Below are 22,169 nucleotides of genomic sequence, written 5' to 3' on the forward strand. Positions count from 1 at the left end.
TGTGGCAAGCAGGGGAGAGTAAATTAATCAGGCAGCAAATCTGATCAGGGAAAACAGTCACTGTGATGAGGCCAGGAAACTTAAGCTTCCTTCAGTACTTGGTCTTGTATATTAATCACCTGAATAGCAAAAGTATCATCTTACATTTGGATAGCACTTAATAATTGCTCAATGCATTCACCTGCCTTGTCTCATAATCCTATCCCTGTGACCTTTGCAGCTATTATTATCATAATTTTTAACAAGGAACTGAGGTTCAGGCTAATTCCAGCACTAAAGCATATTGGAACAGGGATTTAACTCCAAGGCTTCTGACTTGAGCCCGGGCATCCTTCTGTTCACTGGGACTGTCTCTTACATACATTTCACTTCCTACAAATCATCAGCCTTAATGAGTCCTCCTGGTCCCTCCAGCTGGGTCGGCTAATTTAGCAAATGCCAGTTAATATTTGGGCATGGAGAAACAATTAGTAAATGAGTGATTCAGTTCAATACCAATTATGTATTTGCTTAAAACCTTGGTTATTGTTGTCAGTGGTCCCGAGGAAATGAAAGTGTGTCTGAATTTCCCTCAGTGCTTAGTTATCTCAACACCTGCAGGGATCAGGCCCAGTCAACATTTTAACGTGTTGCCACTTGCATTCAGGATATGAACTAGTTCTTAAAATGGCAAGTGATTTCCCTTAACAACAGAAAAATAAACAAAACCTTGTTCATAACTTTGCCTCATAGTCTTGTCTGCTTGAGATATTAGAGACTATCATTTATTCAGTGATTTCGATGTCCCAGACACTGGCTCTTACATGCATTGGATCATATATTTCTCAGAATGCTCTTACAAGGGATGTGCCATCGGTAGCCCTATTTTGTTGATCAGAAAACTAAAACTTTTAGAGGTTATATATGTTACCCAAGGTCACACAGCTAGTAAGTGCTGAATTCAGATTCCAAACACAGGTAGGTTAAACTATAGGGGCTGACTATATACCACCAGATTATTCATTCATCTAGCCACCCATCTCTTCATCCATCTCTCCCTCCCTCCATTCATCCTTCCCTCTCACTTTCCATCCCATATCCCATCCATCCACCCACCTCTATCTATCCAAAATTATATCCATCCCCCCAATTCATCCCCTCATCCATCCGTCCAACACTCTATCCATCAATCCATAAAACACTTCATCCATCATTGAAGATCATCCCTCCATCCAACACCCCATCCATCCATCCATCCATCTATCCATCCATCCATCCACTTAATCACATTTGTTTTCTTCACCTACTATGTCCCTGTAATGGTCCCTGAACACAAGATTTTAGAGAGTGTTTAATCGTTGGGGCAAAGATCTACCCAGACCTGAGAACTCAGCTGTGGCTCAACTGCTCAGTGCTATTCACCTTAGTGTGCCATTCACACTAGCAGCTCTACAACCTTTTACACTATTTTAGCAGCCATCATTTTTGCCAAATGAAATCCTGACTGGAACACCAACATACTTCACCAGACCCCTGCTCTGCATAAGGCCAGTGGGAAGTGGGGGCCCTGTTCCTCCAAGCTCTTCTCAGTAAATCTGGTAGGAAGTACTCAGTTGTCCCTGGACTTCGTGGAGTTTTCAAATTTTAAAACAAGTATGGTGAAAGAGCATCAAAATGAAAACTTGGGTTTTTTTTTTCTTTCATCCCAATCTTCATTCAGTAAACAGATGGTCAAACTTAGGTCCTCCCAAATTAAGTGGGGGAACCTAGAGCCCCTTAGTTCACCTGGTAATTATTATAAATCTCAACCAATATGCCCTCCATGAGGACCCCGTGAATACCGTTGCTCAATGAAGTGGTGCAATGGAAAGAAACCTTCCGTCTCTGCCACGTCTCTGGATTTCTGAGCTGTCTGAATGCTGTGGAAAGGAGAACACAGGCTCAGCTATTATTCAGTAAGTTATTCTGCACCAAATGCAAGGCAAACTGGATAGTGTAGAGCCCTCATCATGCCCTTTCTCTTTCTGGGGGGGTGGGAAGAAATTGGTGCTGTTGGATAAGTATGATAAAAGGCCAAATACATGAACTATTCCGTGAACAAGCTATTCTGGTTAATGTTCTTATTCCTAAGGACTAATGAGAACGCTCTTGTTTTTGAAGAACTTTCTAAAAGCATTCCTGCCTAATTAAGTATACTGAATATAATTACTTTTTTTTTTTTAAGAATTCAAGGTTCTTCACGAGAGGGCCATCAGTCTAATCTTTAATTCTCTTCACAGATGAAAACCTAAGTTATCACGTAGACGGTCTAGGAAGTGAAACCGTTCATATAAAAACCACAAGACAGATCGTGGAAATTGCTTCTGTTTTTGTTTTCTTTAGGGAAGTCTCTGATAGCTAATTCTTTTGTATTTCTCTTGAAAGTAGAATGTAGATACTTTATTCCAGTTAAATAAAAGATACTGGTTATTTGAGTCCCAGATACTGAGCTTTTCCTCTTTCTTTCCTTCCTGCCTTCCTTCCTTTCTTTTTCTTTTTTTTTTTTTTTTTTTTTTTTCTTATTTTTTTTTGAAAGAAGGTCTCATGCACTCAACCAGGCTGGAGTGCAGTGGCAAGATCATGGCTCCCTGTCGCCTCAGCTTCCTGGGCTCAAGCAATCCTCCCACCTCAGCCTCCCCAGTAGCTGCTACTACAGGCAAGCACCACCACATCCGGCTAATTTTTAAATTTCTGTAGAGACAGGGTTTCACCACGTTGCCCAAGCTGGTCTCAGACTCCTAAGCTCAGGCAATCTGCCTCCCTCAGCCCCTCAAAGTGCTGGAATTACAGGCGTGAGCCGCTACATCCGCCCCTGAGCTTTTACTTGATAATGACCTCTCAGGAATTGCTGGTGTCCTCTTTAACCGCATCTCACACTTACCTACCGGACAGTCGGAGTGTCTCCATTGTCTAAAATATGTACCCAGGACAATTGAAATGAACGTATTTTTAATAAACATGGACCAAGGAGAATGGCTTAATTTAGTTTTCCCTATTCCCGGTTCTCTCAGAGTCCACTTGAAAAACACAGCTGCTGGCTTTGTGTGTGCACAAGACTGCTCTCCTCATACAGAGAGGCTCAGAATGGCTGTGGAGATCTCATTTGTTGTGTTAACAATGTCTGTGCATCTGCATTGAGCTGTTCTGCAGGTCTGAGTTGTCCCCAGCACAATTGAAATTCATCATGGCCAATAAACATCACAGGACTCAGTGAGGGAAGGCATGGCCTGCCTGTTTTTTCAGGGAAGCCGAGCGAGTTGCTCCATCCCAGTGGGTGCCTGTCCTGGCTCTGTCGCTAGACCAGCCGGGAGCCAGGCAGAGAATAGATGTGCATCCCCTGGGGGCCCCATTCAATCCTAATAGCATCATGATCACATACTCCATTCCTTGCGTGAATCATATGAAAATTTCCCCAGGCCTGAGAAATGTGGTAGCGCCAATACCAAACCCAGACTTTTCAGAAATACTTGGATTGTTTGAGAATTCATTGAAAACACAGATGTGTCAGGTGCACCTATTATTACTGGAAGCTGAGAAAACAAAAAATGCTACCAAGACTTGGTAACAGGGCCACATGGTCAACCAGGGGACAGATGAGTTCATAATTGTACCTGTGCACAAGGTGCAAATGGGCTGCTGCCACTGCCATTATAATTCTGGTGATTGTTGGCGTTGTTTTATTTTGTTTTTTGAGATAGGGTCTCCCTTTGTTACCCAGACTGGAGTGCAGCGGCATGATCTTGGCTCACTGCAACCTCCGCCTTCTTGGTTCAAGCGAGTCTCCTGCCTCAGCTTCCCGAGTAGCTGGGATTAAAGGCCCCTGACACCATGCCCAGTTATATTTTGTATTTTTAGTAGAGATGGGGTTTCACCATGTTGGCCAGGCTGGTCTCGAACTCCTGACTTCAGGCAATCCACCCACCTCGGCCTCCCACACTGCTGAGACTACAGGTGTGAGCTACCGTGCCCAACCGGTGTTGTTTTCTTTATGTGCAATGGGCGAAGACCTAAACCGAGAGGTGAGGCAACATGCAGGCAGCACAGCCTAATGGCCACGCACGGGGATTCTCGAGCCAGAAAGCCTAAGATGGAATGCTGGCCACTTGGTGGTTGTCAGCAAGCTACTTAAGTGTCCTGCGACTCTGTGCCCTTGTTGAAAAAATAAGGCCAAAATAATGAGGCAGAAAATAATGTCTGCCTCTTAGGGTTATCATAAAGATTAAATGATGTAATAGTTGTAAAGCACTTATGAGGCTTACAAGGAGCCTGGCACCCTGTAAACACTACATAAATATTTGACTAATAAATAAATCCAAATGTCTACAACCTCCTGATATCTACATCGGATCAGCCTATAGGACCACAATAAAAGCAGAAGCAGAAGGGGGAAGGCTCAGAGGACTGGTGCAGTTATGCCAAACTGGCGACACTCTTGGTGTGGCGGGGCAGCCACATGGCACAGCTGTGGCCATGGGTCATCCTGGAAGGGACCACCCATGCCCCATATTTCCCACTCAGGCCTAAGGATGGAAATCCATATGGCCACACACCAGTTTCTGCTGAACCCTGAACTTGGACTTTGAGAGCCAAATGCAAAGACAGGCTGTTCCTTCCCGCCAGGTCCCCATGGATTTGCTTCCACTAGCCTGCAAAGAAGTATCCAGATGAAGCTCCATTGCAAACGAAGGTATTCACAGTGTGAGCAAAAGAAATCAGGAGTCTAACAGGGCACAGAAGGGCAAACAGATCAAACTGGCCAGGGCAACCCTTTCTGTAAAAGATTCAGTTATTCATTCTTTCTTCTTCCCTTTTTCTTTCTTCCTTTTCTTTCCTTCTTTCCTCCCTCCCTCTCCCTATTTTTCTCTTCTTTCTTTAAAATAATTAGAAACATTGTCATTTCCCTACTCAAGGATCTTCACACTAATGCAAATACCAGAAGGGCAGGGTACACAAAAAAGACCATTTTAATTCCTACTGACTTTAACTCACGTATTCAGCCAGTCATTCAGTTATATTTCTTAAGCACCTACTCTGTGCCAGGCACTTCTCTAGGCACTAGAATCCAGGTGTAAACAAAACAGGCAAACACTCTTGTCCTGTTGACATAGTGGTGCGGGAGATGGATCCCTGTCACAAAGCAAAGCTGCTGTGTAGGGCTGCAGACCAAGGAACTTCCCAGAAGAAACCAGATCTTTAAGTTGCATCTGAATTACCGAGATCCACATGCTGCTCTTAGAAATCTCATTTGGGGTTTCACCATAGAATTATAGCCCCATTTCTGGGTGGACAGCCTCTGCCCCAGTGTGAAGTTGAACCCACGTCCCATGAGGACAGACTCTTAACTAGGAGTGCTTATTTATTCGGGAGAAGGGAAGACTGAACGTGGGCCTTGACTGCTATCTTCAAACACACGTTTTGCCATCCTGCAAAAGAAATGATACACTCCTTCTGAGTTACTCCAGGAAATGGATCCCAGTCAAAGAAGTCATTTTGGCTCCCCATGAGAATCAACTAGAATTGCATCCTAATAACAGACCAACTGCCTCCAGAGGTAGGGGCAGCCCTGTCCTAGATGAATGGGCGGCCACTTGCTGTGCACGAGAGGAGGGGGAAGCGGGAAGGTGGTGCCAAGAGGGAGAGTCACTAAAATGCCTCATAAGTCCTCTTCGACCAAGGGAACCCATGAGTTGAAGATGTTAAAAGCAGCATCCTCACGAGACCACTTGCAGATGACATTCTTATCTGAGTGGCGTATGCAAGGAAAATGCATCTCCTCCCACATCCCAGAGCTGTTGAAGCTGTAAGTACAGATGCGGACTGTGTCAGCATGTATCTTTCAGGTGTGCTGAGGGCAGAATGGGCCAGAGAACACACCTCCACAACTTTGTAGCCCACATCCCACAGCAGAGGGGCCAAGGGACTCACTCAAGGTCATCGAGACAAAGTGACAGAGTTGGGTCATCCTGTCTCGTAGCTCAGCTCCCAGGAAATGCTCTAAGGCAGGGAAAGATGGATGACAACCTCCAAAGGTGAAAGAAGGATTTGCTAGATGTCCCTCGAGAGCCACATAACCAGACTAAGAGAGGGAGGTCAAAGTTCTTTTCTATAAGGGGCACGGCTGCTGGCTAAGTGCCTCCTACCACTTCCTGCAGTAGGTGTGATGCTGTCTCCTCAATCCAAACAGCGGTGTTGGGAACAGTGATTCATGAGCAGACTACTTAGGCCACTGAGAGAGCACCACAGAGAGAGCCAAGGCAGGGCTCGAAGTCCGGGCAAGTTTTCCAAAGTCTGCCTCCAGATCCATAACCTCTCAGGCCCAGCTGGTCATGACTGTGGCAAGAAGCAGAAAAGCGAGCACAAGGATGTAGCATAGTTTATAACATAAATTCTCAAAGCCGAATGAGAGAGAGAGTTGGATTCTTAAAACTCAGGGAAATAGAAAAAGAAAATAAACAAGAAGTGGGAAAATTAGCAAGAACCCCCAGAGGGAATTGAAAAGGGGGTCTGAAGCAGCTTGCAGTCAGGCATCACCAATTCAGTAGAAATAAGGGCAGGCTAATCCCAATCAATGAAACAGACATGAAAATTCTCAAACACTTTAAAGGAAATGCATTTTTACTGCTTCCCAGGCCAATGCAGGATTTCAAACTCAACTAAAAAAAAATAAAATAAAATTGATCTTCGAAGAGCTACTTCATTGAATAGATAAGAATGATTTGTAATTAACATGCCAATTGTCTACCAAGAGCCTGCCTGTAAACAATCTAACCTTCTCCAGGGTATATGTCCCCTGCGAAATCTCTGCAGTTTGTTTGAGCTATTAATCTGTTCATCGCAGAGAAGGAAAAGAAAAAAAAAAAAAACTTTGCCCAGGTCCAATTTGGATAAATTTTGCATTAGTGGCGTCTAAATCCATGTGGCTTAATGAAGTTATGGCAGGACAAGTTCAAGAGGGCGAGTCGGAGGGAGAGGGGAGAAGGAACACAGCTCGACAGAAGTGTACAGGAATCAAAACAAGGACAGATGGAGAAGACGCGGCAGTGGACAGAACACCGAAAGTAACACGAAGAAACATTTTAATGATGTGACTTAAAAGCAAGGGAGAGATGTAAGAGATCCTTGGCTCCAAAGCCCAATATTATTCTTTGCGAATGCTTGAGTGTGGGTAAGAAGCTGGCTGTTGATTATCTGAGCGCTGAAACGCATTGTTATTTCCCATTGCATAAATAGTCTCCCCAAGACTATGGGATACCATTCCTGGGAAACTTCAGGCAAATTTCTCAAGATGCAGCAAAAAATCAGAAACGGCTAACTACGAGTCCAACAGGGAAGTTGGAATCCAGATTCTCCCCCAAGTTCTGGAGCAGCCTCAGCTTTTGAGCCGGCCACACGCCCTGTCACTGCAGGGAGATGGGTTAAGAGGAGTCTCACCTTCAGTCAAAGCCGTCCACCAGCAGTGAATGAGGTCAGAATTCCCTAGTGATTCTATCTGAGCCTGATCCTAGGACTGAGGGAAGAAAACTCCCGTGACAACTCCCTTCTTTGCTACGATAGTGTTTGGTTACCGACCTGCCTGACTCCTAGCCGAGATGCATATTCTCAGGACCTCAGAAAGGAGGGGATGGATGGGCTCTGGAAGGGACTCTCAGATGCCACTTCAAATTAACAGTCATCCCCTCCCTCCACCAAGCCTTTCAGAATTCCAATTCCTCCCACTGAAACAGCAAGGGCGAAGGAAGACAGAAGTGGCTGTTTGGGTGGAAAACACGCTTCCCAGAAGAGGACATTTGGCTAAGGGAACAACGAATATGTCCAGAGGACAGATGTCCTGAGTAATGAGACTTTAATGCCGAAGCTAATGGGAACAGTACACGAGACCAAATGCCAAAAAAGCAAGGAATAATGAGAGTGTTTGTGAAGAGTGCAGAAAGCAGCGACTCTTCTCCCAAACACTGGGGAACGGGGCAAAGGTTCTAGCCACCCAGAGTCTCACTGGGGTTCCTGCGTCCATGGGTCTAGAGAGACGGACATTGGCTTCAGGCAAGGAGGATCCAATGGTTCTCTTGCTCCTCTAACAAGGAGTAGGCGTGAGCCAAGCAGGGACAGGGAGGATGAAAACAGGGAGCAGGAATACTGGGTTCCTGGGGAAGATTAGTGAGATACATTTTCACACACCCTCAAGCAGAGGTGAGTTTCCTGCTCAGGTGGCCCTGGCTGGAGCTGCACACCAGGGAATGTGAGTTCAGCTGCTGCTCACCACCCTGTGACAACCGGATCCTGAGGCGTGTGGCAGGTTGGGAGCTGGAGAGTAAAACACAGGCTATTAGAGTGACCCAGGATTCCTTCCTTTCTTTCCACGTGCCCTTCAGGACAGGGTACTTGAGAGCACCAGAAACAGAGAATCACAGGCAAGGCATGAGTCATTAGGAAGCACAGCCACAAGGGTAGAAATATGGAAGGAATAAAACTAGAACAGGGAAGAAGCAGCAAGTTGGCCAAAATGCTGTGTCTTGTATGCACAATGCTAGATGTTAGAAATGGGGCAGGGTGGAAGAGTTGTGATAAATGGAGCTGTTTGTGAGCTCTACATCTCAGTAATTAAAACTGGAAATAGCCCTAGGTCCATACTGTCTCCCAAATCACCTCTTTCCTCCAGTGCCCCTTACCCAAGCTCCCGTCACTGCTCCCAGGAGCTAGGACTCGTGCAGAATTGCCCGGGGGTTCTTTCAATATTGTCAATTTTTTTTTTTCTCAATGAAAATCAGGGTGGTTTTGTTTTATATTTTCTTTGCATTGCCTTTGCTATCCTCAGCCAGTATCATCTCGTCCTGAAAGAAAGCTCTTTTACTGCCCTGAGCATCTTGCCGCCTGGATGCAATCTGAGTGGGGGCCGCCATTTTGGTTCTGCAGAGCCCTCCTAGGCAGGTCATTTATCCTCCTAGTCCTTCACTATGATAACCAGTCCCAGGGCATGGGAAGGTGGGCCTTTGGTTTCTTAAATATTCTGAGGATCGCTGACTCCATTACATTCAGGAAGGTGAGAGCCAGCTGCTCCACTGGAGTTCAGAGAGAGAAGGGCATCAGCAATGTACTAGCTGTGTGACCTTGGGCAAGTTACTAAGCCTCTCTGAGTCGGTTTCCTCATCTATATCATGGGCCCCTACACTCAGAGGGGATGATGGGAGGATGCAGTGAGACAATGCAGGTCAGGCGCTGAGCTGAACGCTGGTACAGAGTGAGCCCTCGAGACCGAGCACTCTTCTGAGTATCTCTCTACCATCCTCTCCACTTCCTTGAGTCTTCATCTCACTGAGACCTCCAGTTCTCTCTAACTCTGGCTTGTGGGCTTGCATGAGTGATGGGGTTGTGTAAGCTCCTGGGACACAGAGCTTCCACCGTCCTGACACGTGAGCAGAGTTAAGAGGGACTCCCAAGCTCACAGCAAGACTGACTCCTCCCAGAATGCCAAAGAATTACCTTTAGAGGGTTATCAGGACCAGAGGCTCTGCCCCAGCCTATGCATGGGGGCAGTACAAGTGCACAGCCCTTTACCAACCCCCACATCCTGACTGAGATGAATGAATGCCATTCTACCCAGGCAGTACAGCCGCGGCTACCCCACCTGCAAATGCTGAGTCTGGTATTTGTCACCTGCCTTTACACTTGGCCTGCCCCACCCTCGCTCCATTTTGGTGATCAATCCATCCACTGAATGCACATTTGGGGGTGGAGGGAGTGGTGATAAATGCACATTAGGAATTGATAAGCAGTGCTCACTGGCAGCCTTATCTTCCTGGGCTTGCAAATATTTCTACGTCATCTATGGCAGTCTGGCCCAGCCAGTGACCCCGTCTGAATGCAAGTACAGAGGCGATAGCCCTGGGATAGAAAGAAGGGCAGGCACAGTGAACACTCTGGCTCTGACCCCGTGCCTCACTGCATGCATCCCATAAAACTGGGTCCTTTTACCCTCCGTATCAAACTAGGAAGCTAAATTAAGCTAACTGTCTACTATCTCCTGCAGAAATGTGGGACATGCACTTTTTTCACCCTTTCTGGGCAGTTTTATGTGAAATACTTGCTGCAGATTCACCTCCTTTTTCTCCCTCTGTCTTAAGACCCCCACCACCTGCCTGGCACATGGATAAAGCGTCAAACTGATTTTCTTAAGGCCAATAATTATCGTTCCTCATGAGGAGTGGCCTCTTCAAAACAATCATCGCGGATTGCCAGGCACTCCTGTGCAGAGCTGCCATTCACTCCTCTCTGAAATGCCTCTTCTGGGCTCCTGCCTTCAGAGACAGCTGACACGGCTCCTAGGAGAGCAAGTCTCATCACTGGAGGCACTCTTGATTTCTGATCACCTATTTCATTCATCAGACTCAGCCCCACGACTTGCCATTGCTTACAAGAATCAAATCAACCCTAGAAAATAAAAATACGTTACCCTCAGAGAAGGTCAAAATGACATGCCATGGGCCTTCAATGTACTTTCAAGAGAGGGACCGTGGGAACATTTTCTGCAGAAAAATCAGCATGTGGCCTCCCAAGGTGACTGCTTGGAAGGGTGACACATTAGGGTATGTATACCCAGGTTCTTTCAAAGAAAATATCAAGCACATTACAGGGAAAGCCCCCAGACTGCATGCCACACAGGTTATTTTCACATAATGAGTAAGCCCAGATTTCCAGTTTCATTAGCCTGCAGTATCTGGGCCCAGAGCTGAGAAAGAGCAAAACTGGCGCCTATGAATGAGCTTCCGTGGCTTGCAGAGCTATATTCTATGTAGGGGGCCAACCCGGAAGATAACCCTGAAATCACACACACACATACACACTCACACACATGTACACACACACACACACACACACACACACACACACACACACACACACACACACAGAGCCACTGGATGGCGGGAGGTCTCTGGCCTCTCACAGAGGTAAACTGCATTGATCCAGCAGGTCTCAGCATTTCCACTCATCTCTGGGAGAGAGACAGAAAGCATTCACACTGTGTATTTTTAATGATAGATTTCTGCCCACAGTTTCATTCAGTGACTTTTTGCCCTGGTCCACAACTCTTTGGCTTGTGCTGTATTTTCCTTCTTCAATGGTCCGTATTATTCAGAACCTTATAAAAGGATTATGCTCAGATTAGGTTATTGCCCTTTAGAAAGGAACGTGAAAAAAAGCTGCAAAAGGACTGGGGAAGATCGACGGAAATCATTTTAGTGGAGACATTCAGTGGAAACAGTGAACCAGGAGGGGTACAGAAACGTAGGAAAGAAAGAGAAACGAGAAAGCTGTAACTCACATCTCTAAGGATTCCAAAGTTATTTGGTGATGACTAAGGAACGTGCAAAGAGTAAAGAAGCAGAATATATTTTCAGTGAATGAGATGAGTCTGAGCACTAGAACACAGGCGCCCTGGCTTCAACTCCAAGCTCACCCACCCACTAGCTGGGCTCCCTGGCACTGTGATCTAGCCTCTCTGAATTTCAGTTGCCTCACTTGTAAACTTAGGGAACTAGATTAAATGAATTGCTAGCAATGAAAATGTTATAATTCTGTAATAGATGACAAAATAATAGAAGGTACTATCCTGCTTTTTCAGAAGATTCTGGTTTCGCTTCGAGAGATTAAAAAAAAAATAGCAATGTATCCTGAACTGTTTTAAAATTAGGCTTGCTCAAGGGTTGAGTTCAAGGGACTGAGATCGTCTGAGGATTCACTGGTAACTCTCGCACCCAGCTCTCTTATCCCTCTACAATATCTGCAAACAAAGACACTAGAGGCCGGGCGTGGTGGCTCACACCTGTAATCCCAGCACTTTGGGAGGCCGAGGTGGGCAGATCATGAGGTCAGGAGATCGAGACCATGATGGCTAACAAGGTGAAACGCTGTCTCTACTAAAACTACAAAAAATTAGCTGGGTGTGGTGGCACGCACCTGTAGTCCCAGCTACTCGGGAGGCTGAGGCGGGATAATAGCTTGAACCAGGGAGGCGGAGATTGCAGTGAGCCAAGATTGCGCCACTGCACTCCAGCTTTGGCCACTAAGCAAGATTCCGTCACAAAAAAAAAAAGAAAAAGAAAAAAGAAAAAAAGAAAGACACTAGAGACGTGAAGTCATAAATGTAACTCAGGAAGAAATAATGGGGTGGAGTTTCCCAAGGTAAAGAAAAGAGGGGGAAAGTTACAACAGAAACTAAAAAACGAATTTTAGTCTAGATCTTCATATATTCCACCGAACCACAACCCCCTGCCATCACCACGAACCAATCTGAGACATCTCACACTCCTGTAAATTGAAATCATCATTTTGTGGTTCCACAGGTGATATATCATCAAGGGATATGAGCAAAACTGTAAGACAAAATTCACTATAATTTCAAAAATGGATGGTACAGGAGTCTGAAGGAGGCGAGGGCAGCAGGGAAGGAGGGTGGTGATCTCCCATGGCCAGGAGCAGGGCAGCAGTTCCAGCACGTGGTAGGATTCCTCGCAGACCACAGAAATTGAGTTAGAAAGGGAAGACCTAAATACAATCTGCCAGTCCCTGGAAAATCAGGCAATGGAACTGGAAGCATGAAGCTTCTTTTGCTGTGGTTCCCTTTTATTCCGGATCCGTAGGACTGTCCGTCTGGAGCTAGTGAATTAACCTCTTTCAATCCGCTCGCTTTCTCAACTGTCTTAACCACTGTTTCCTGCACAATTGATTTGAATCCGCTGCACAGTCAATCCGATCTCTTAATAAAACCAGTTGAAAATAATGAATTAGACTTTTTTCTCTAGTTGTGTCTTGGCAGCCTACAACGGTGGGTAAACCTGGTATCTTAGCAGTCGATTCCCAGAAATGAACGTGCTCCCCACCTTGGGTAGGGTAAGAGGGGAGAAAAGGACAGGCGTGAAGGCCTTCTGAGCTTGGGGAGGGGTAGGAAAGGACATGAAGACAGTGAGCAATGTGACCAAGGAGAATTGTACAGTCTAGGGAATTTGAAAAGTATTTGCATGGTTCCGCTGCTAAAGCAAGAAGGAACCCTGCTAACCTCATCTGTCTAAGGCAACATGTGTCTTATAAGCTTATACGGTGTAGTATGAAACACATCTTGCCCAGGGAAGGTGAGCAGGGCTCATTTGTTAAGTGAATGTCTGCATGTGTCTGCAAGAGCCAGGACAAACCAAGCCCGTGGCACACAAAGGCCAGGCAACGTCACTTTGTCCCTTCAATGGGAATAATCGACCTCTCACCAGATTGCTTTCCTCCTTTTGCTATTTTTGCTTCTTTCTGCCTTCCCAGCATCCTTCCCCTAGCCCTTCCTCCATAAGACTTCTCCAATTCTTCCACAATTTTCCTCTTTCCCTACAAGCGCTTTTTTTAATTTTTATTTTTTGAGATTGAGTCTCACTCTGTCCCCCAGGCTGGAGTGCAGTGGGGCAATCTTGGCTCACTGCAACCTCCGCCTCCCAGGTTCAAGCAATTCTCCTGCCTCAGCCTCCCGAGTAGCTGGGATTACAGGTACATGCCACCATGCCCGGCTAATTTTTTGTATTTTTAGTAGAGACGGGATTTCACCATGTCAGACAGGATGGTCTTGATCTCCTGACCTCATGTGATCCATCCACCTAGGCCTCCCAAAGTGCTGGGATTACAGGTGTGAGCCACCACACCTGACAAAGCACTGCTTTTTTTTTTTTTTTTTTTTTTTAAACTCAAATTAAAAAGAAATAAAGGCAAGGCTAAAACCTTCAGTCCAAAGCAAGATGTTTTTTTGTTTCTTTCCTTCTATATTTGAGGTAGAAAAATAAGTTGACTCTCTATTTAGATCAATTCATTATAGTGAGCTCAGTGCTTCAAAAAACGCAGTGACTTGACAATTCGTTGCCCAGGAGCCTAGGAAGAGAACTCACTAAATCAGCCAGCCAAGGGGCCCTGCCACTGCAGTTATGTAGCCTGTGAGGAGAGAACAGAGCTCTTTGAGTTTCTAATTAATTTCTGGAGGGAGAAAGAGTAGAACAAAGTATTCCCTTGACTTCCCCTAGAAACAAGCAAGAGGACAAACCCAAGATGAAGGGGTCACCTCCTAATACTTTTTCCAGTTCATATCCATCTGGATTTTTCTTCCCACACCCCTAGATATCCCCCCTCACCGCCACCCCACCCACATTCTTTGATCCCCTCTGCTCCTGTGCAGGCAGTGGGAGGACCCAGGGCAGCTCTGATTTCACCAACTGCGTCTCCAGCATCCTAATAGCTTCCTGACCCATCTGTTAATTAGCCATTAAAAAAAGCCACACAGTTCCTCCCTCAGAATGATTCTCATCTCCAAGACACTAATGAATCAACTCAGGGCGAGGAGGAAGGAACAGGTTTGGATGTGAGACAGCTAGCACGAAAAGGAATGTCAAAAAGGACCAGGCTCCCAGACTATTTCCTGGGCTCAGCCCGTGCCCTTGGCGGCCCTCCCAGAACAAAGGGCCCCTCGGGGGAGCTGTGCGGAAATCACTCAGGAAATAGGAAAATCTGGGGATGGCTGCAGCTTGAGCCTGAGCCCAGGCAGTTTGGAAGAAGGGGAAAAGTAAAGTGGGGAGCCTGGTGGGAATTGGGCTTCCAGTTGGCAAAGGTAGGCACGGCTGCCCTGGGGCTCTCTGACCACATCCAGCACCCAGCTCTGCCTTTCAATCCTGTGCTCATCTCTTCCTCCTCCACGGAGTTCAGCTAGCTGAGTCGGACTTGGTACTCATCTGTTAGAATCACTAGGGAGCTGATAGTTTCCCCCACAGACACTCATTTCTCACTCAGAAACACGACAGCAAGGTCTAATCACTTCTGGAAATAATGAAATCTGTTCTTCCCTGAAGGAGTAGAGAGATGAAAGGAAGTCCTACCCTAAGGAATGTGTGTGCATGGGCAGGCGGAGGGCTGTCCAGCCTGGGAGCACCGAGGCAGACGCAGATGGTCCGTCCCTTCCCTTCACCCCTGCTCACACTCCCACAAACGTCCCTCTCCAATGAGGCTGTTCTCACTGAAACTCCCTCAGACTCAGCCCCTGCCTGCCGAGCTATCATCTTTAGGGAGAAGCACACATTGAAACCAGCTTGTCTTTCCTGTTCAGACAGGAAACATCTTTGCCGAACTATTTCAAGGAATATGTAACTGCATGCACCTTCACTTCCTCACTTGACCTCTCAAGAGTGTACATTCTTTCTCCTCCCCACCTTCCCTAAGGAAAACTCACATGGTGTGACTGTTTCTCTCTTTCTCCATCACTCCCTCCTGTTCCCTACCCCGATCGCCCAACAAGGCAGTCTGCACAAAAAATACTCCCCGGAAGGACACACGGCGGCCTCTCAGGTGTGAGCAAAGCGAGAGGAGTGGTGTAGTTGCGTTCACCCCCAGGAGTCTGACAGCAACTTGCACACTCACCCTGACGTGCCCCGGAAGCAAGAGGTTAAGTTGGGACACTGCTGTGCTTGAGTTACCCAGAACTGAAAAATAAGTTTTCCTGACCTGCCCAAGGTCATTCATAGAGTGTCGTAGAGGGATCGCCCGTGCTCTGTCCCCCCTGCCGCCCCACCACACACAGACAGGCATTGTCCCCTACCCAACAGGCGCGGATATGATGGTTTCCAAAGCACTGATCAGGCAAGACTGCAGCTGCTGGAAGAGAGGCTGTGAACTGAATAAAATCAGGAGGTGAACTTGAGGGGGAAACATCCCACATTTGCATAATGTTCTGAGGCCTGAAATTCATCTCCCTTCCCGTGCTTACTCCGCTTCCCCACCCCAGAGAGAAGTTGCCCCAATGGTGTCATCACCTTCACTCTAGTTTGGCGTAAGGGGCGTCAGGGTGGTGGGGAGGGGAAAAAACACCAAGAGGGAACGTGACCTCTCCAGGGTCATGTGCCAATGCCAGCATCCAAAGATGCCTGCTGTCAGCATTTGAGGACACCGCCCTCCGTATCATCTCAGGCGATGATGAATAAACTCTGTATGAGGCGGAAGTGTCAGGGCAGCAGGCAGTTTTCCCTGAGTACAGGTAACAACGGTGCAGGGAAGAAAGTAACTTAAAGAAAGATGTGTAGGAATCAACCAGCAAGCGGCTGTGGTCAGAGCAGAAGGTTTAATGAGAGGCCAAGGCCACAGGGGAAGGGGAAAAGGAGACAAGCCTCCGAGTCTCGAGGCAGAGGTGTAACGATGATAACGACCAGCATATCTGCTTCAGGACAGCACCTGCCCATAGGCAATTCCTTCTCTTCTTTCTACGCTGAGCCAAGAGAGAAAATTCTTTGCCGACAAGATGCAAAAGACACAGTGTCTTGCCTTTATTTTGCTCACCATCCCACTTGTCTCCTGCATTTGAGAGCCAAGACTGACCACAGGCTGTTTCTCACACAGGAGGATACTTACTGCACTATCTGAGACATGAGCTGCGGGTGGAAGACAGGGTGGAGGTGCCTCAGGGTGACCGAGGCCTCCCTTTGGAATCACTCCAATTCCAGCACCCGAGTTTGAGGTACCCACCCTTTGTGGATTTGACTCAATCAAACCTGCCAGGGAGTATCATTTCTCTCAACACCCACAGTATCAAGCAGGAAAAAAAAAAAAAATCAGCTCTTTTAATATGCCTAGAAATTTCTATCTGCCTTTCTCTCTCTTCAGCAAGGCAGGGGTGATTAATGTACACAGGAGGGGGGAAGGAGGTTTTCAGGTGGTAAGGATAACAACCAGGACGCAGAGAAGAGCTCAAGGTGAATGGGTCAGTGTGGGGGCCTGCAGGGCTGACCGACAAACAGTAGTCTGGGGGGTGGTCATGGTGACTAGGGCAGTGCCCACACCATGCACCAGAAATGGAGGCATCTCCTGGGGCAGCGTTTGTTCCCTGAGAGGACTCTCGCACCACGTCCAGACATCCATCAACATGAGGGGACTGGAAGCCAAGCTAACTCTGCATCCCCTGGGTGTGTCATTCCTAGAGTTCTAAGGGGAGGCTGGGTTTCTGTCGTCCCCTTGGCTTTGACCTCCCCAAGGGCTCACTGTGGGGGCAAGATGGTGCCTCGGGGCAGGATTCAGAGTGGAACCAGGGACTGCCATAGTTTGAGCTCTTGGCGTAAGTTTTGGTAGGAGGTAGCCCCCACTCCCTCTCCAATGTAAGCAATGAAAGATGCCCCACCAGATTTAACACAGGCAAGAACTGTTAAGTCAAAGTTCTAACTACAGGGTTTCAGTCTCAGCAGGAAAGATACACATCCCACTTCTCAGGATGCAATGAGGAGACACCATCTGTGCCTGGTCAACATGGAATGGAGAAATCTTTATCTCTACTTCCGGCAGGAGGCATCCTTTCTATAAAACCCCAATTCCTAGTGTACAAGAACGTCTCAGTTGACACTAAGCCACCCGGTACCGCTTTCAGTAAGGTTCCAACATTGGTCAGTTTCCTATATTGAAGATGACACTCCGATTTGACTCAAAAAACTAAATGCCATTAAGAACCTACACCAAAGTACCCACATGCCAGGAAAGGAAAGCAGAACGCTGGATCCTCATCCAGGATTACAGAATTTGTAACATTCTTACACTTGGAACTGCACGCACTCTACCAATTTCTTACTCTGCCTTGTAAATCCCCCTACCACCAAAGCATGCATTCCCGGTTCTGAAGAAATGGAGGAGGGGGCACAAGAAGACCCTGATTTATTGCATGCAAAAGAAGCGATGGTGGAAATAACTTAAGAGGGCCAGGGGAGGTGTGGCGAGGCCAAGAGTGAAGAGGACAGGGGAAGCAAGTTGAGAGGGTGAGGCCGCGGGGACACCAGGGCGCGCGGCACGCGGCGCTCTCACCTGTGGATGTTCATCTCCCGCGGAGGGCGGTGGGCCTTGTCGTAGGAGACCTTGGCGAAGACGCCGGCCACGATGACGAAGGCGATCACCCCGCAGGTGATGTAGACGGTGAAGTTGGTCTTGTCCTTCTCCGGGTCGTACTTGTTCTCGGGCCCCGGCGACACCACCTTGGTGCTGGGCGTCTGTACCCACACCGGGCTCTGGTAGTTGGTGCACTGGCGCTGGTCCAGCTTCTCGTGGCGCTTCTTGCAGCAGAAGCGGTAGTAGCAGGTGCCGCAGCAGTACAGGTAGCCGCTCTCGCTGTTGTTACACTCGAACTCCTTGTCGTACTGGCCGCTCACGTCGTAGTAGCCCCAGCACGTCTCGTAGGTGACGGTCGCGCTGGCCGCTGCCGCCGCCGCCACAGCCGCCGCGGGTTGCCCCCGCCGGCTTCCCGCCTCCGAGACTCCGGGCGCCCGGGCGGTACCGTTCAGCTCGCGGCCGCCCCGTGCCAGGGCGCCCCCGGCCCTCCGGCCCCCGACGGCAGCGCCGCCTGCGCTCAGGGTCCGGTTGGCGGCGCGGCCGCGGGCTCCGTGGGCGCTGGGCAGCAGGTCCAGGGACTCCAGCGAAAGCAGCAGCAGCAGCAGCAGGAGGCGCCGCAGCGCCATGGTGGGGCCGGGCGGGAGGGCGCGGGGAGGCTTCCGCGGCAGGCCGCTCCCCCGGCGGGCCGGGCTCGGAGGACCCGCCGCGCGGGCCGGGCTGGAGGCGCGGAGCGGTCAGCGGCGCCGGGGCGATGGCGCCATCGAGGCGCGGGCAGCAGTGACGGCGGCGGCGCGCGGTGCGCACGGACCGGCCCGGCGCGGGCTGCTCGGGCTCTCAGGCTGCGCGCCGGCTCCGCGCTCCCCCTGCGGGCTCGGCGCGCCTCCCGGGTAGCCCCATCCCCCGCCGGCGGTGACGGCGGCCCCAAGCTCGGCTCGACTCAGGCAGGACCCGAAGCGCGGCTCCGGGCGGCGGCGGCGGCGGCGGCGGCGGCGTGGTCCCGTCCGGGCGGGTCCTGCGGGACAAGACGGGGAGCCGGTCACGGGGTGGGGCGACTGGCGCTCCGGGAGCAGGAGGGGAACCGCGGGTAGGCGGGCAGGGAGGGTGCGCGCAGCCCTCGAGGAGAGAGGCTTGGGGCCGAGAGGGGCTTAGAGCCCGCTCCCAAGACGGGGTCCCGCGGCCCTGCGCGCCTGGAACCGAGGGCGCACGGGCCGCCCCTCCAGGCTCAGCTCGGCCGCCCGGGTTCCCCAGCCACCCGGCCCCGCAGCGCGCTCCCGCCGCAGGCTGGCTCCCTGGGACGGAGCCGGCTGAGGTTGGGGTCCGGCGGCGAGCCGGGGGAGCGCGCGGCGGCTGGACCTCACTCACTCACCATGCCCGGCTGCGACTGCAGAGGCGGCGGCGGCGGCGGCGCCGGGGCGAGGCGGGAGCGCAGCGGCCGGAGCGAGCGAGCGAGCGGAAAGCCGCCGGCTCGCCGCCTGCACTAGTGCCGGAACGTGTGCGAGAGGGAGCGAGGGAGACACACGCACTCACACACCCGCACACACGGGAGCGCCGCGAGGGGAGGGGGGAGAGGGGAGGGGAGGGCAGCCGCTCTCCGCCGCCCACGTTTGCACGCCTGGGCGCTCAGGGTGCGGGGCGAAGGGACTCCTTTTTGCTTCTCCGCGATCTCAGCAGTTGAAGCTCCGCGTCACGAAAGGTCGGGACAGCAGTTAATGAACACAGCGAACCGGGTGGGCCAAGTGGGGTCGGAGCAGGGCTGAACGTCCGCTCTGCAGCCGGCCCGCGGCAGGGACAGACCTCTCTTGCCATTGCCCCCTCCAGCCCTCGAGACCAGTCCCCACCCTACCGGAGCCTGGGGCAGCGCGCTGCCAGAGCGGGAGTTGGGGTTTCTGCAAGCCTTTGCCTCTCCCTAGTGGTGATACTCGCAGCCAGGAGAAGAGGTCAAACCCATTGCTACAGGTTCCCAAACTGAGTCCATGGGTCAAGTGGCTTGTCTGAGGCTGTTGCTCGACCCGTGAGCTGAGCCTACACTCTCTTCCTGTTGGTCACTCTTTCCCCAACCCCGTCCCCACTGCGCAGAAAGGCGCTGGACCGCCCCAGCACTGGATGGCAACTCTTTGCTAGACTATTTCCCCCACCCCCTGCGGAGCCTGGAGGCCATTAGAAAGCTGTCTGAACCTCTGAGACTCAGCTTTGTAACCCCTGTGTTGAAATCTCTGTGCTGCAGCTACTATGGAAGGTGAGGAGGATGGAGGTGCCAGGCGGGGGTGCTTTCGGGGTAGTTGCGTGTCTGGGTCTGTGGAAAGGAGGCCTGAGTAACTTTCACAGCTATGAGGCCACCCCAAAAGAGAATCATATTACCATCCGTGGTATGTGTCCTTGGAGGAGGTAGGGGGAACTGGGAACAAAAAGCGATGGCCAAGACCGAGACTCTGCCTGCGTGACCAGCGTGCTTTGGTTGAAGGCAGGGAAATGAAGGCAGGGAACAGGCTGTCAGAGCGAGGGCGGTAGAGAATCTTCCCTGAGACTTTCTGTTCAGTCCCACTCACGTGTGACCCAAACAAGGGATCCCTATGCAGGAACAGAAGAGTTCCTCTTTTGGGAAACGTGGAATGGATATATTGGAGCTGGAACTCAGACTCCAAGACACGAGAGGGAGATCCTGATACTGACTAGGGGCTGGGGAGGAGGGGCGCGCGGTGCACAGACTATCCCCACAGCTCCCCACTCGCTCCTGTCTCCATTCCCTCCCTCTTCCTCTGCACTTCCTCCCGTTCCCTTAACTTCTCAGCTGCCACCTTCTTCTTAAAGATTCTGTACAACAAACAGTTTAGTGCCTACTCTCTGCCAGCAGAATGAATAAGAGAGTCCCTTTCCTCAAAGAGGGGGACCTTGTAGACCATTAGGGAGACAGATAAACAAATGATTTCCACATGGCAAGGTTATGTCTCATAATAAAGGCGGGCAGAGTGCTCTGAGAACAGAAGACAGGCACCCAGCCTAGCCCTGCAAGGGGACAGATGGGGGTCAAAGGTAGCTTTCACAATGAGGTAGAGCAGAATCTTGAAGAATGGATTATGAGTTCATACAGCAAACAAGAGGGAAAGGAGGCCCCCAGCAGAGGGAACATCCTTAGCAGAACCAGAAAGACAGGAAGTGGTAAGGGTGTGTGAGCAGGGGTGCAAGCAGTTTAGCATGAACCCTGAAGGAGTCTACCAAATAAGGCTAGGAGGAGGGCGTTGAATCCCTCCCTTGCAAAGAACTTGAATTTATTCTACAATTGCTGGGGAATTATTGGTGGGTTTTAATCAGGAGAAGACACTGTCAGTTTTACATGTTTGCTGAATCTCTGAGTCAAATGGAGTAGGGAACACTGGACTGGACGCAGGAAAAGCAATTTGGAAGCTGTCCTGATAATACAGGTAAAAAATGAGGAAGGGATGCAGTAGATTACTGGAAGTTGATGCCCACAGTGGAGATAAGCATGGCTGAAAAAGCAGGTTCAGGATAGAGTTAGCAATATTCCTGTTGTGGTTCCTTTGAGAGATCTAAGTGGAGCTGTCCAGCACAAGAATTGCAAGCTCAGAAGAGAAGACAGGCATATACATTTGGGAATCATAAGAACATATTTGAAGACAACAGGCTTATATATTTACCTTTGTACTCTGTGCAACTTCTAAGCTATTCCCTTCTTTTTCTCTTCCATGAGCCTTCTCCTTCCCTTTATTATTCAAGAATTTGCTTTTCCATGTCTGAGAACCCTTTAATGATGGATAGGAGAAATGTGTCCTCCTCACATCAGACTCTAATAAGATTTGATCAGTGGCATTGAGTAAGAGAAACTGATTTGGTTTCTCAGACCACCACCACCTATAAATGTATCCTGAACCCCAGTGCTCATAAGTGGTGGCATCAACACTCATAGAAATAATAGCATCTCAGGGCTGTGTAAGATCTTAGGGGTTATATATCCCAACTCTTGCTGCAGTGCACTATATTCCTTATTCACATTTCCAGCCCTCCTGGTTTGCCCTTTGTAGTAGAAAAGGTTGCTTGGCTGCCACCATACATTTCTCTTTTCTCCTAGTTTCAGTGCCTGAATTGTTGACAATATCAAAGTGCTCTTTCTTTGTGGATTTGACTCAATAAAAAGTACCAGAGAAGAATCATCTCTTCCAATGCCTCCACCAACTTCAGACAGTCCTGAGGTTCAGGGGAGAGTGAACCAGTCCCTGGCTCTAGAAGGCAAATCCCAATTGGGTGGAGCTAGACATAATAAATCTCTT

General features: G+C 49.4%; 1 protein-coding gene across 3 annotated transcripts in view; it reads right to left on the reverse strand.

The window, feature by feature from the left end:
- Nucleotides 1–18,722, reverse strand: part of SHISA6 (shisa family member 6) — a 327,507-nt gene extending 308,785 nt beyond the window's left edge. For 2 of the 3 annotated variants that reach the window (XM_050765002.1, XM_050765001.1), the window contains exon 1: nt 17,866–18,722. In XM_050765002.1, the coding sequence (XP_050620959.1) occupies nt 17,866–18,512 (647 nt within the window). In that variant the 5' untranslated portion in view covers nt 18,513–18,722. The remainder of the gene's footprint in view (nt 1–17,865) is intronic. The other variant, XM_050765003.1, reaches the window with a different exon arrangement.
- Between the last annotated feature and the right edge of the window lie 3,447 nt (nt 18,723–22,169).

The sequence above is a fragment of the Macaca thibetana genome, chromosome 16 (genome assembly GCF_024542745.1).
Source record: "Macaca thibetana thibetana isolate TM-01 chromosome 16, ASM2454274v1, whole genome shotgun sequence".
In the NCBI taxonomy this organism is placed as follows: domain Eukaryota; kingdom Metazoa; phylum Chordata; class Mammalia; order Primates; family Cercopithecidae; genus Macaca; species Macaca thibetana.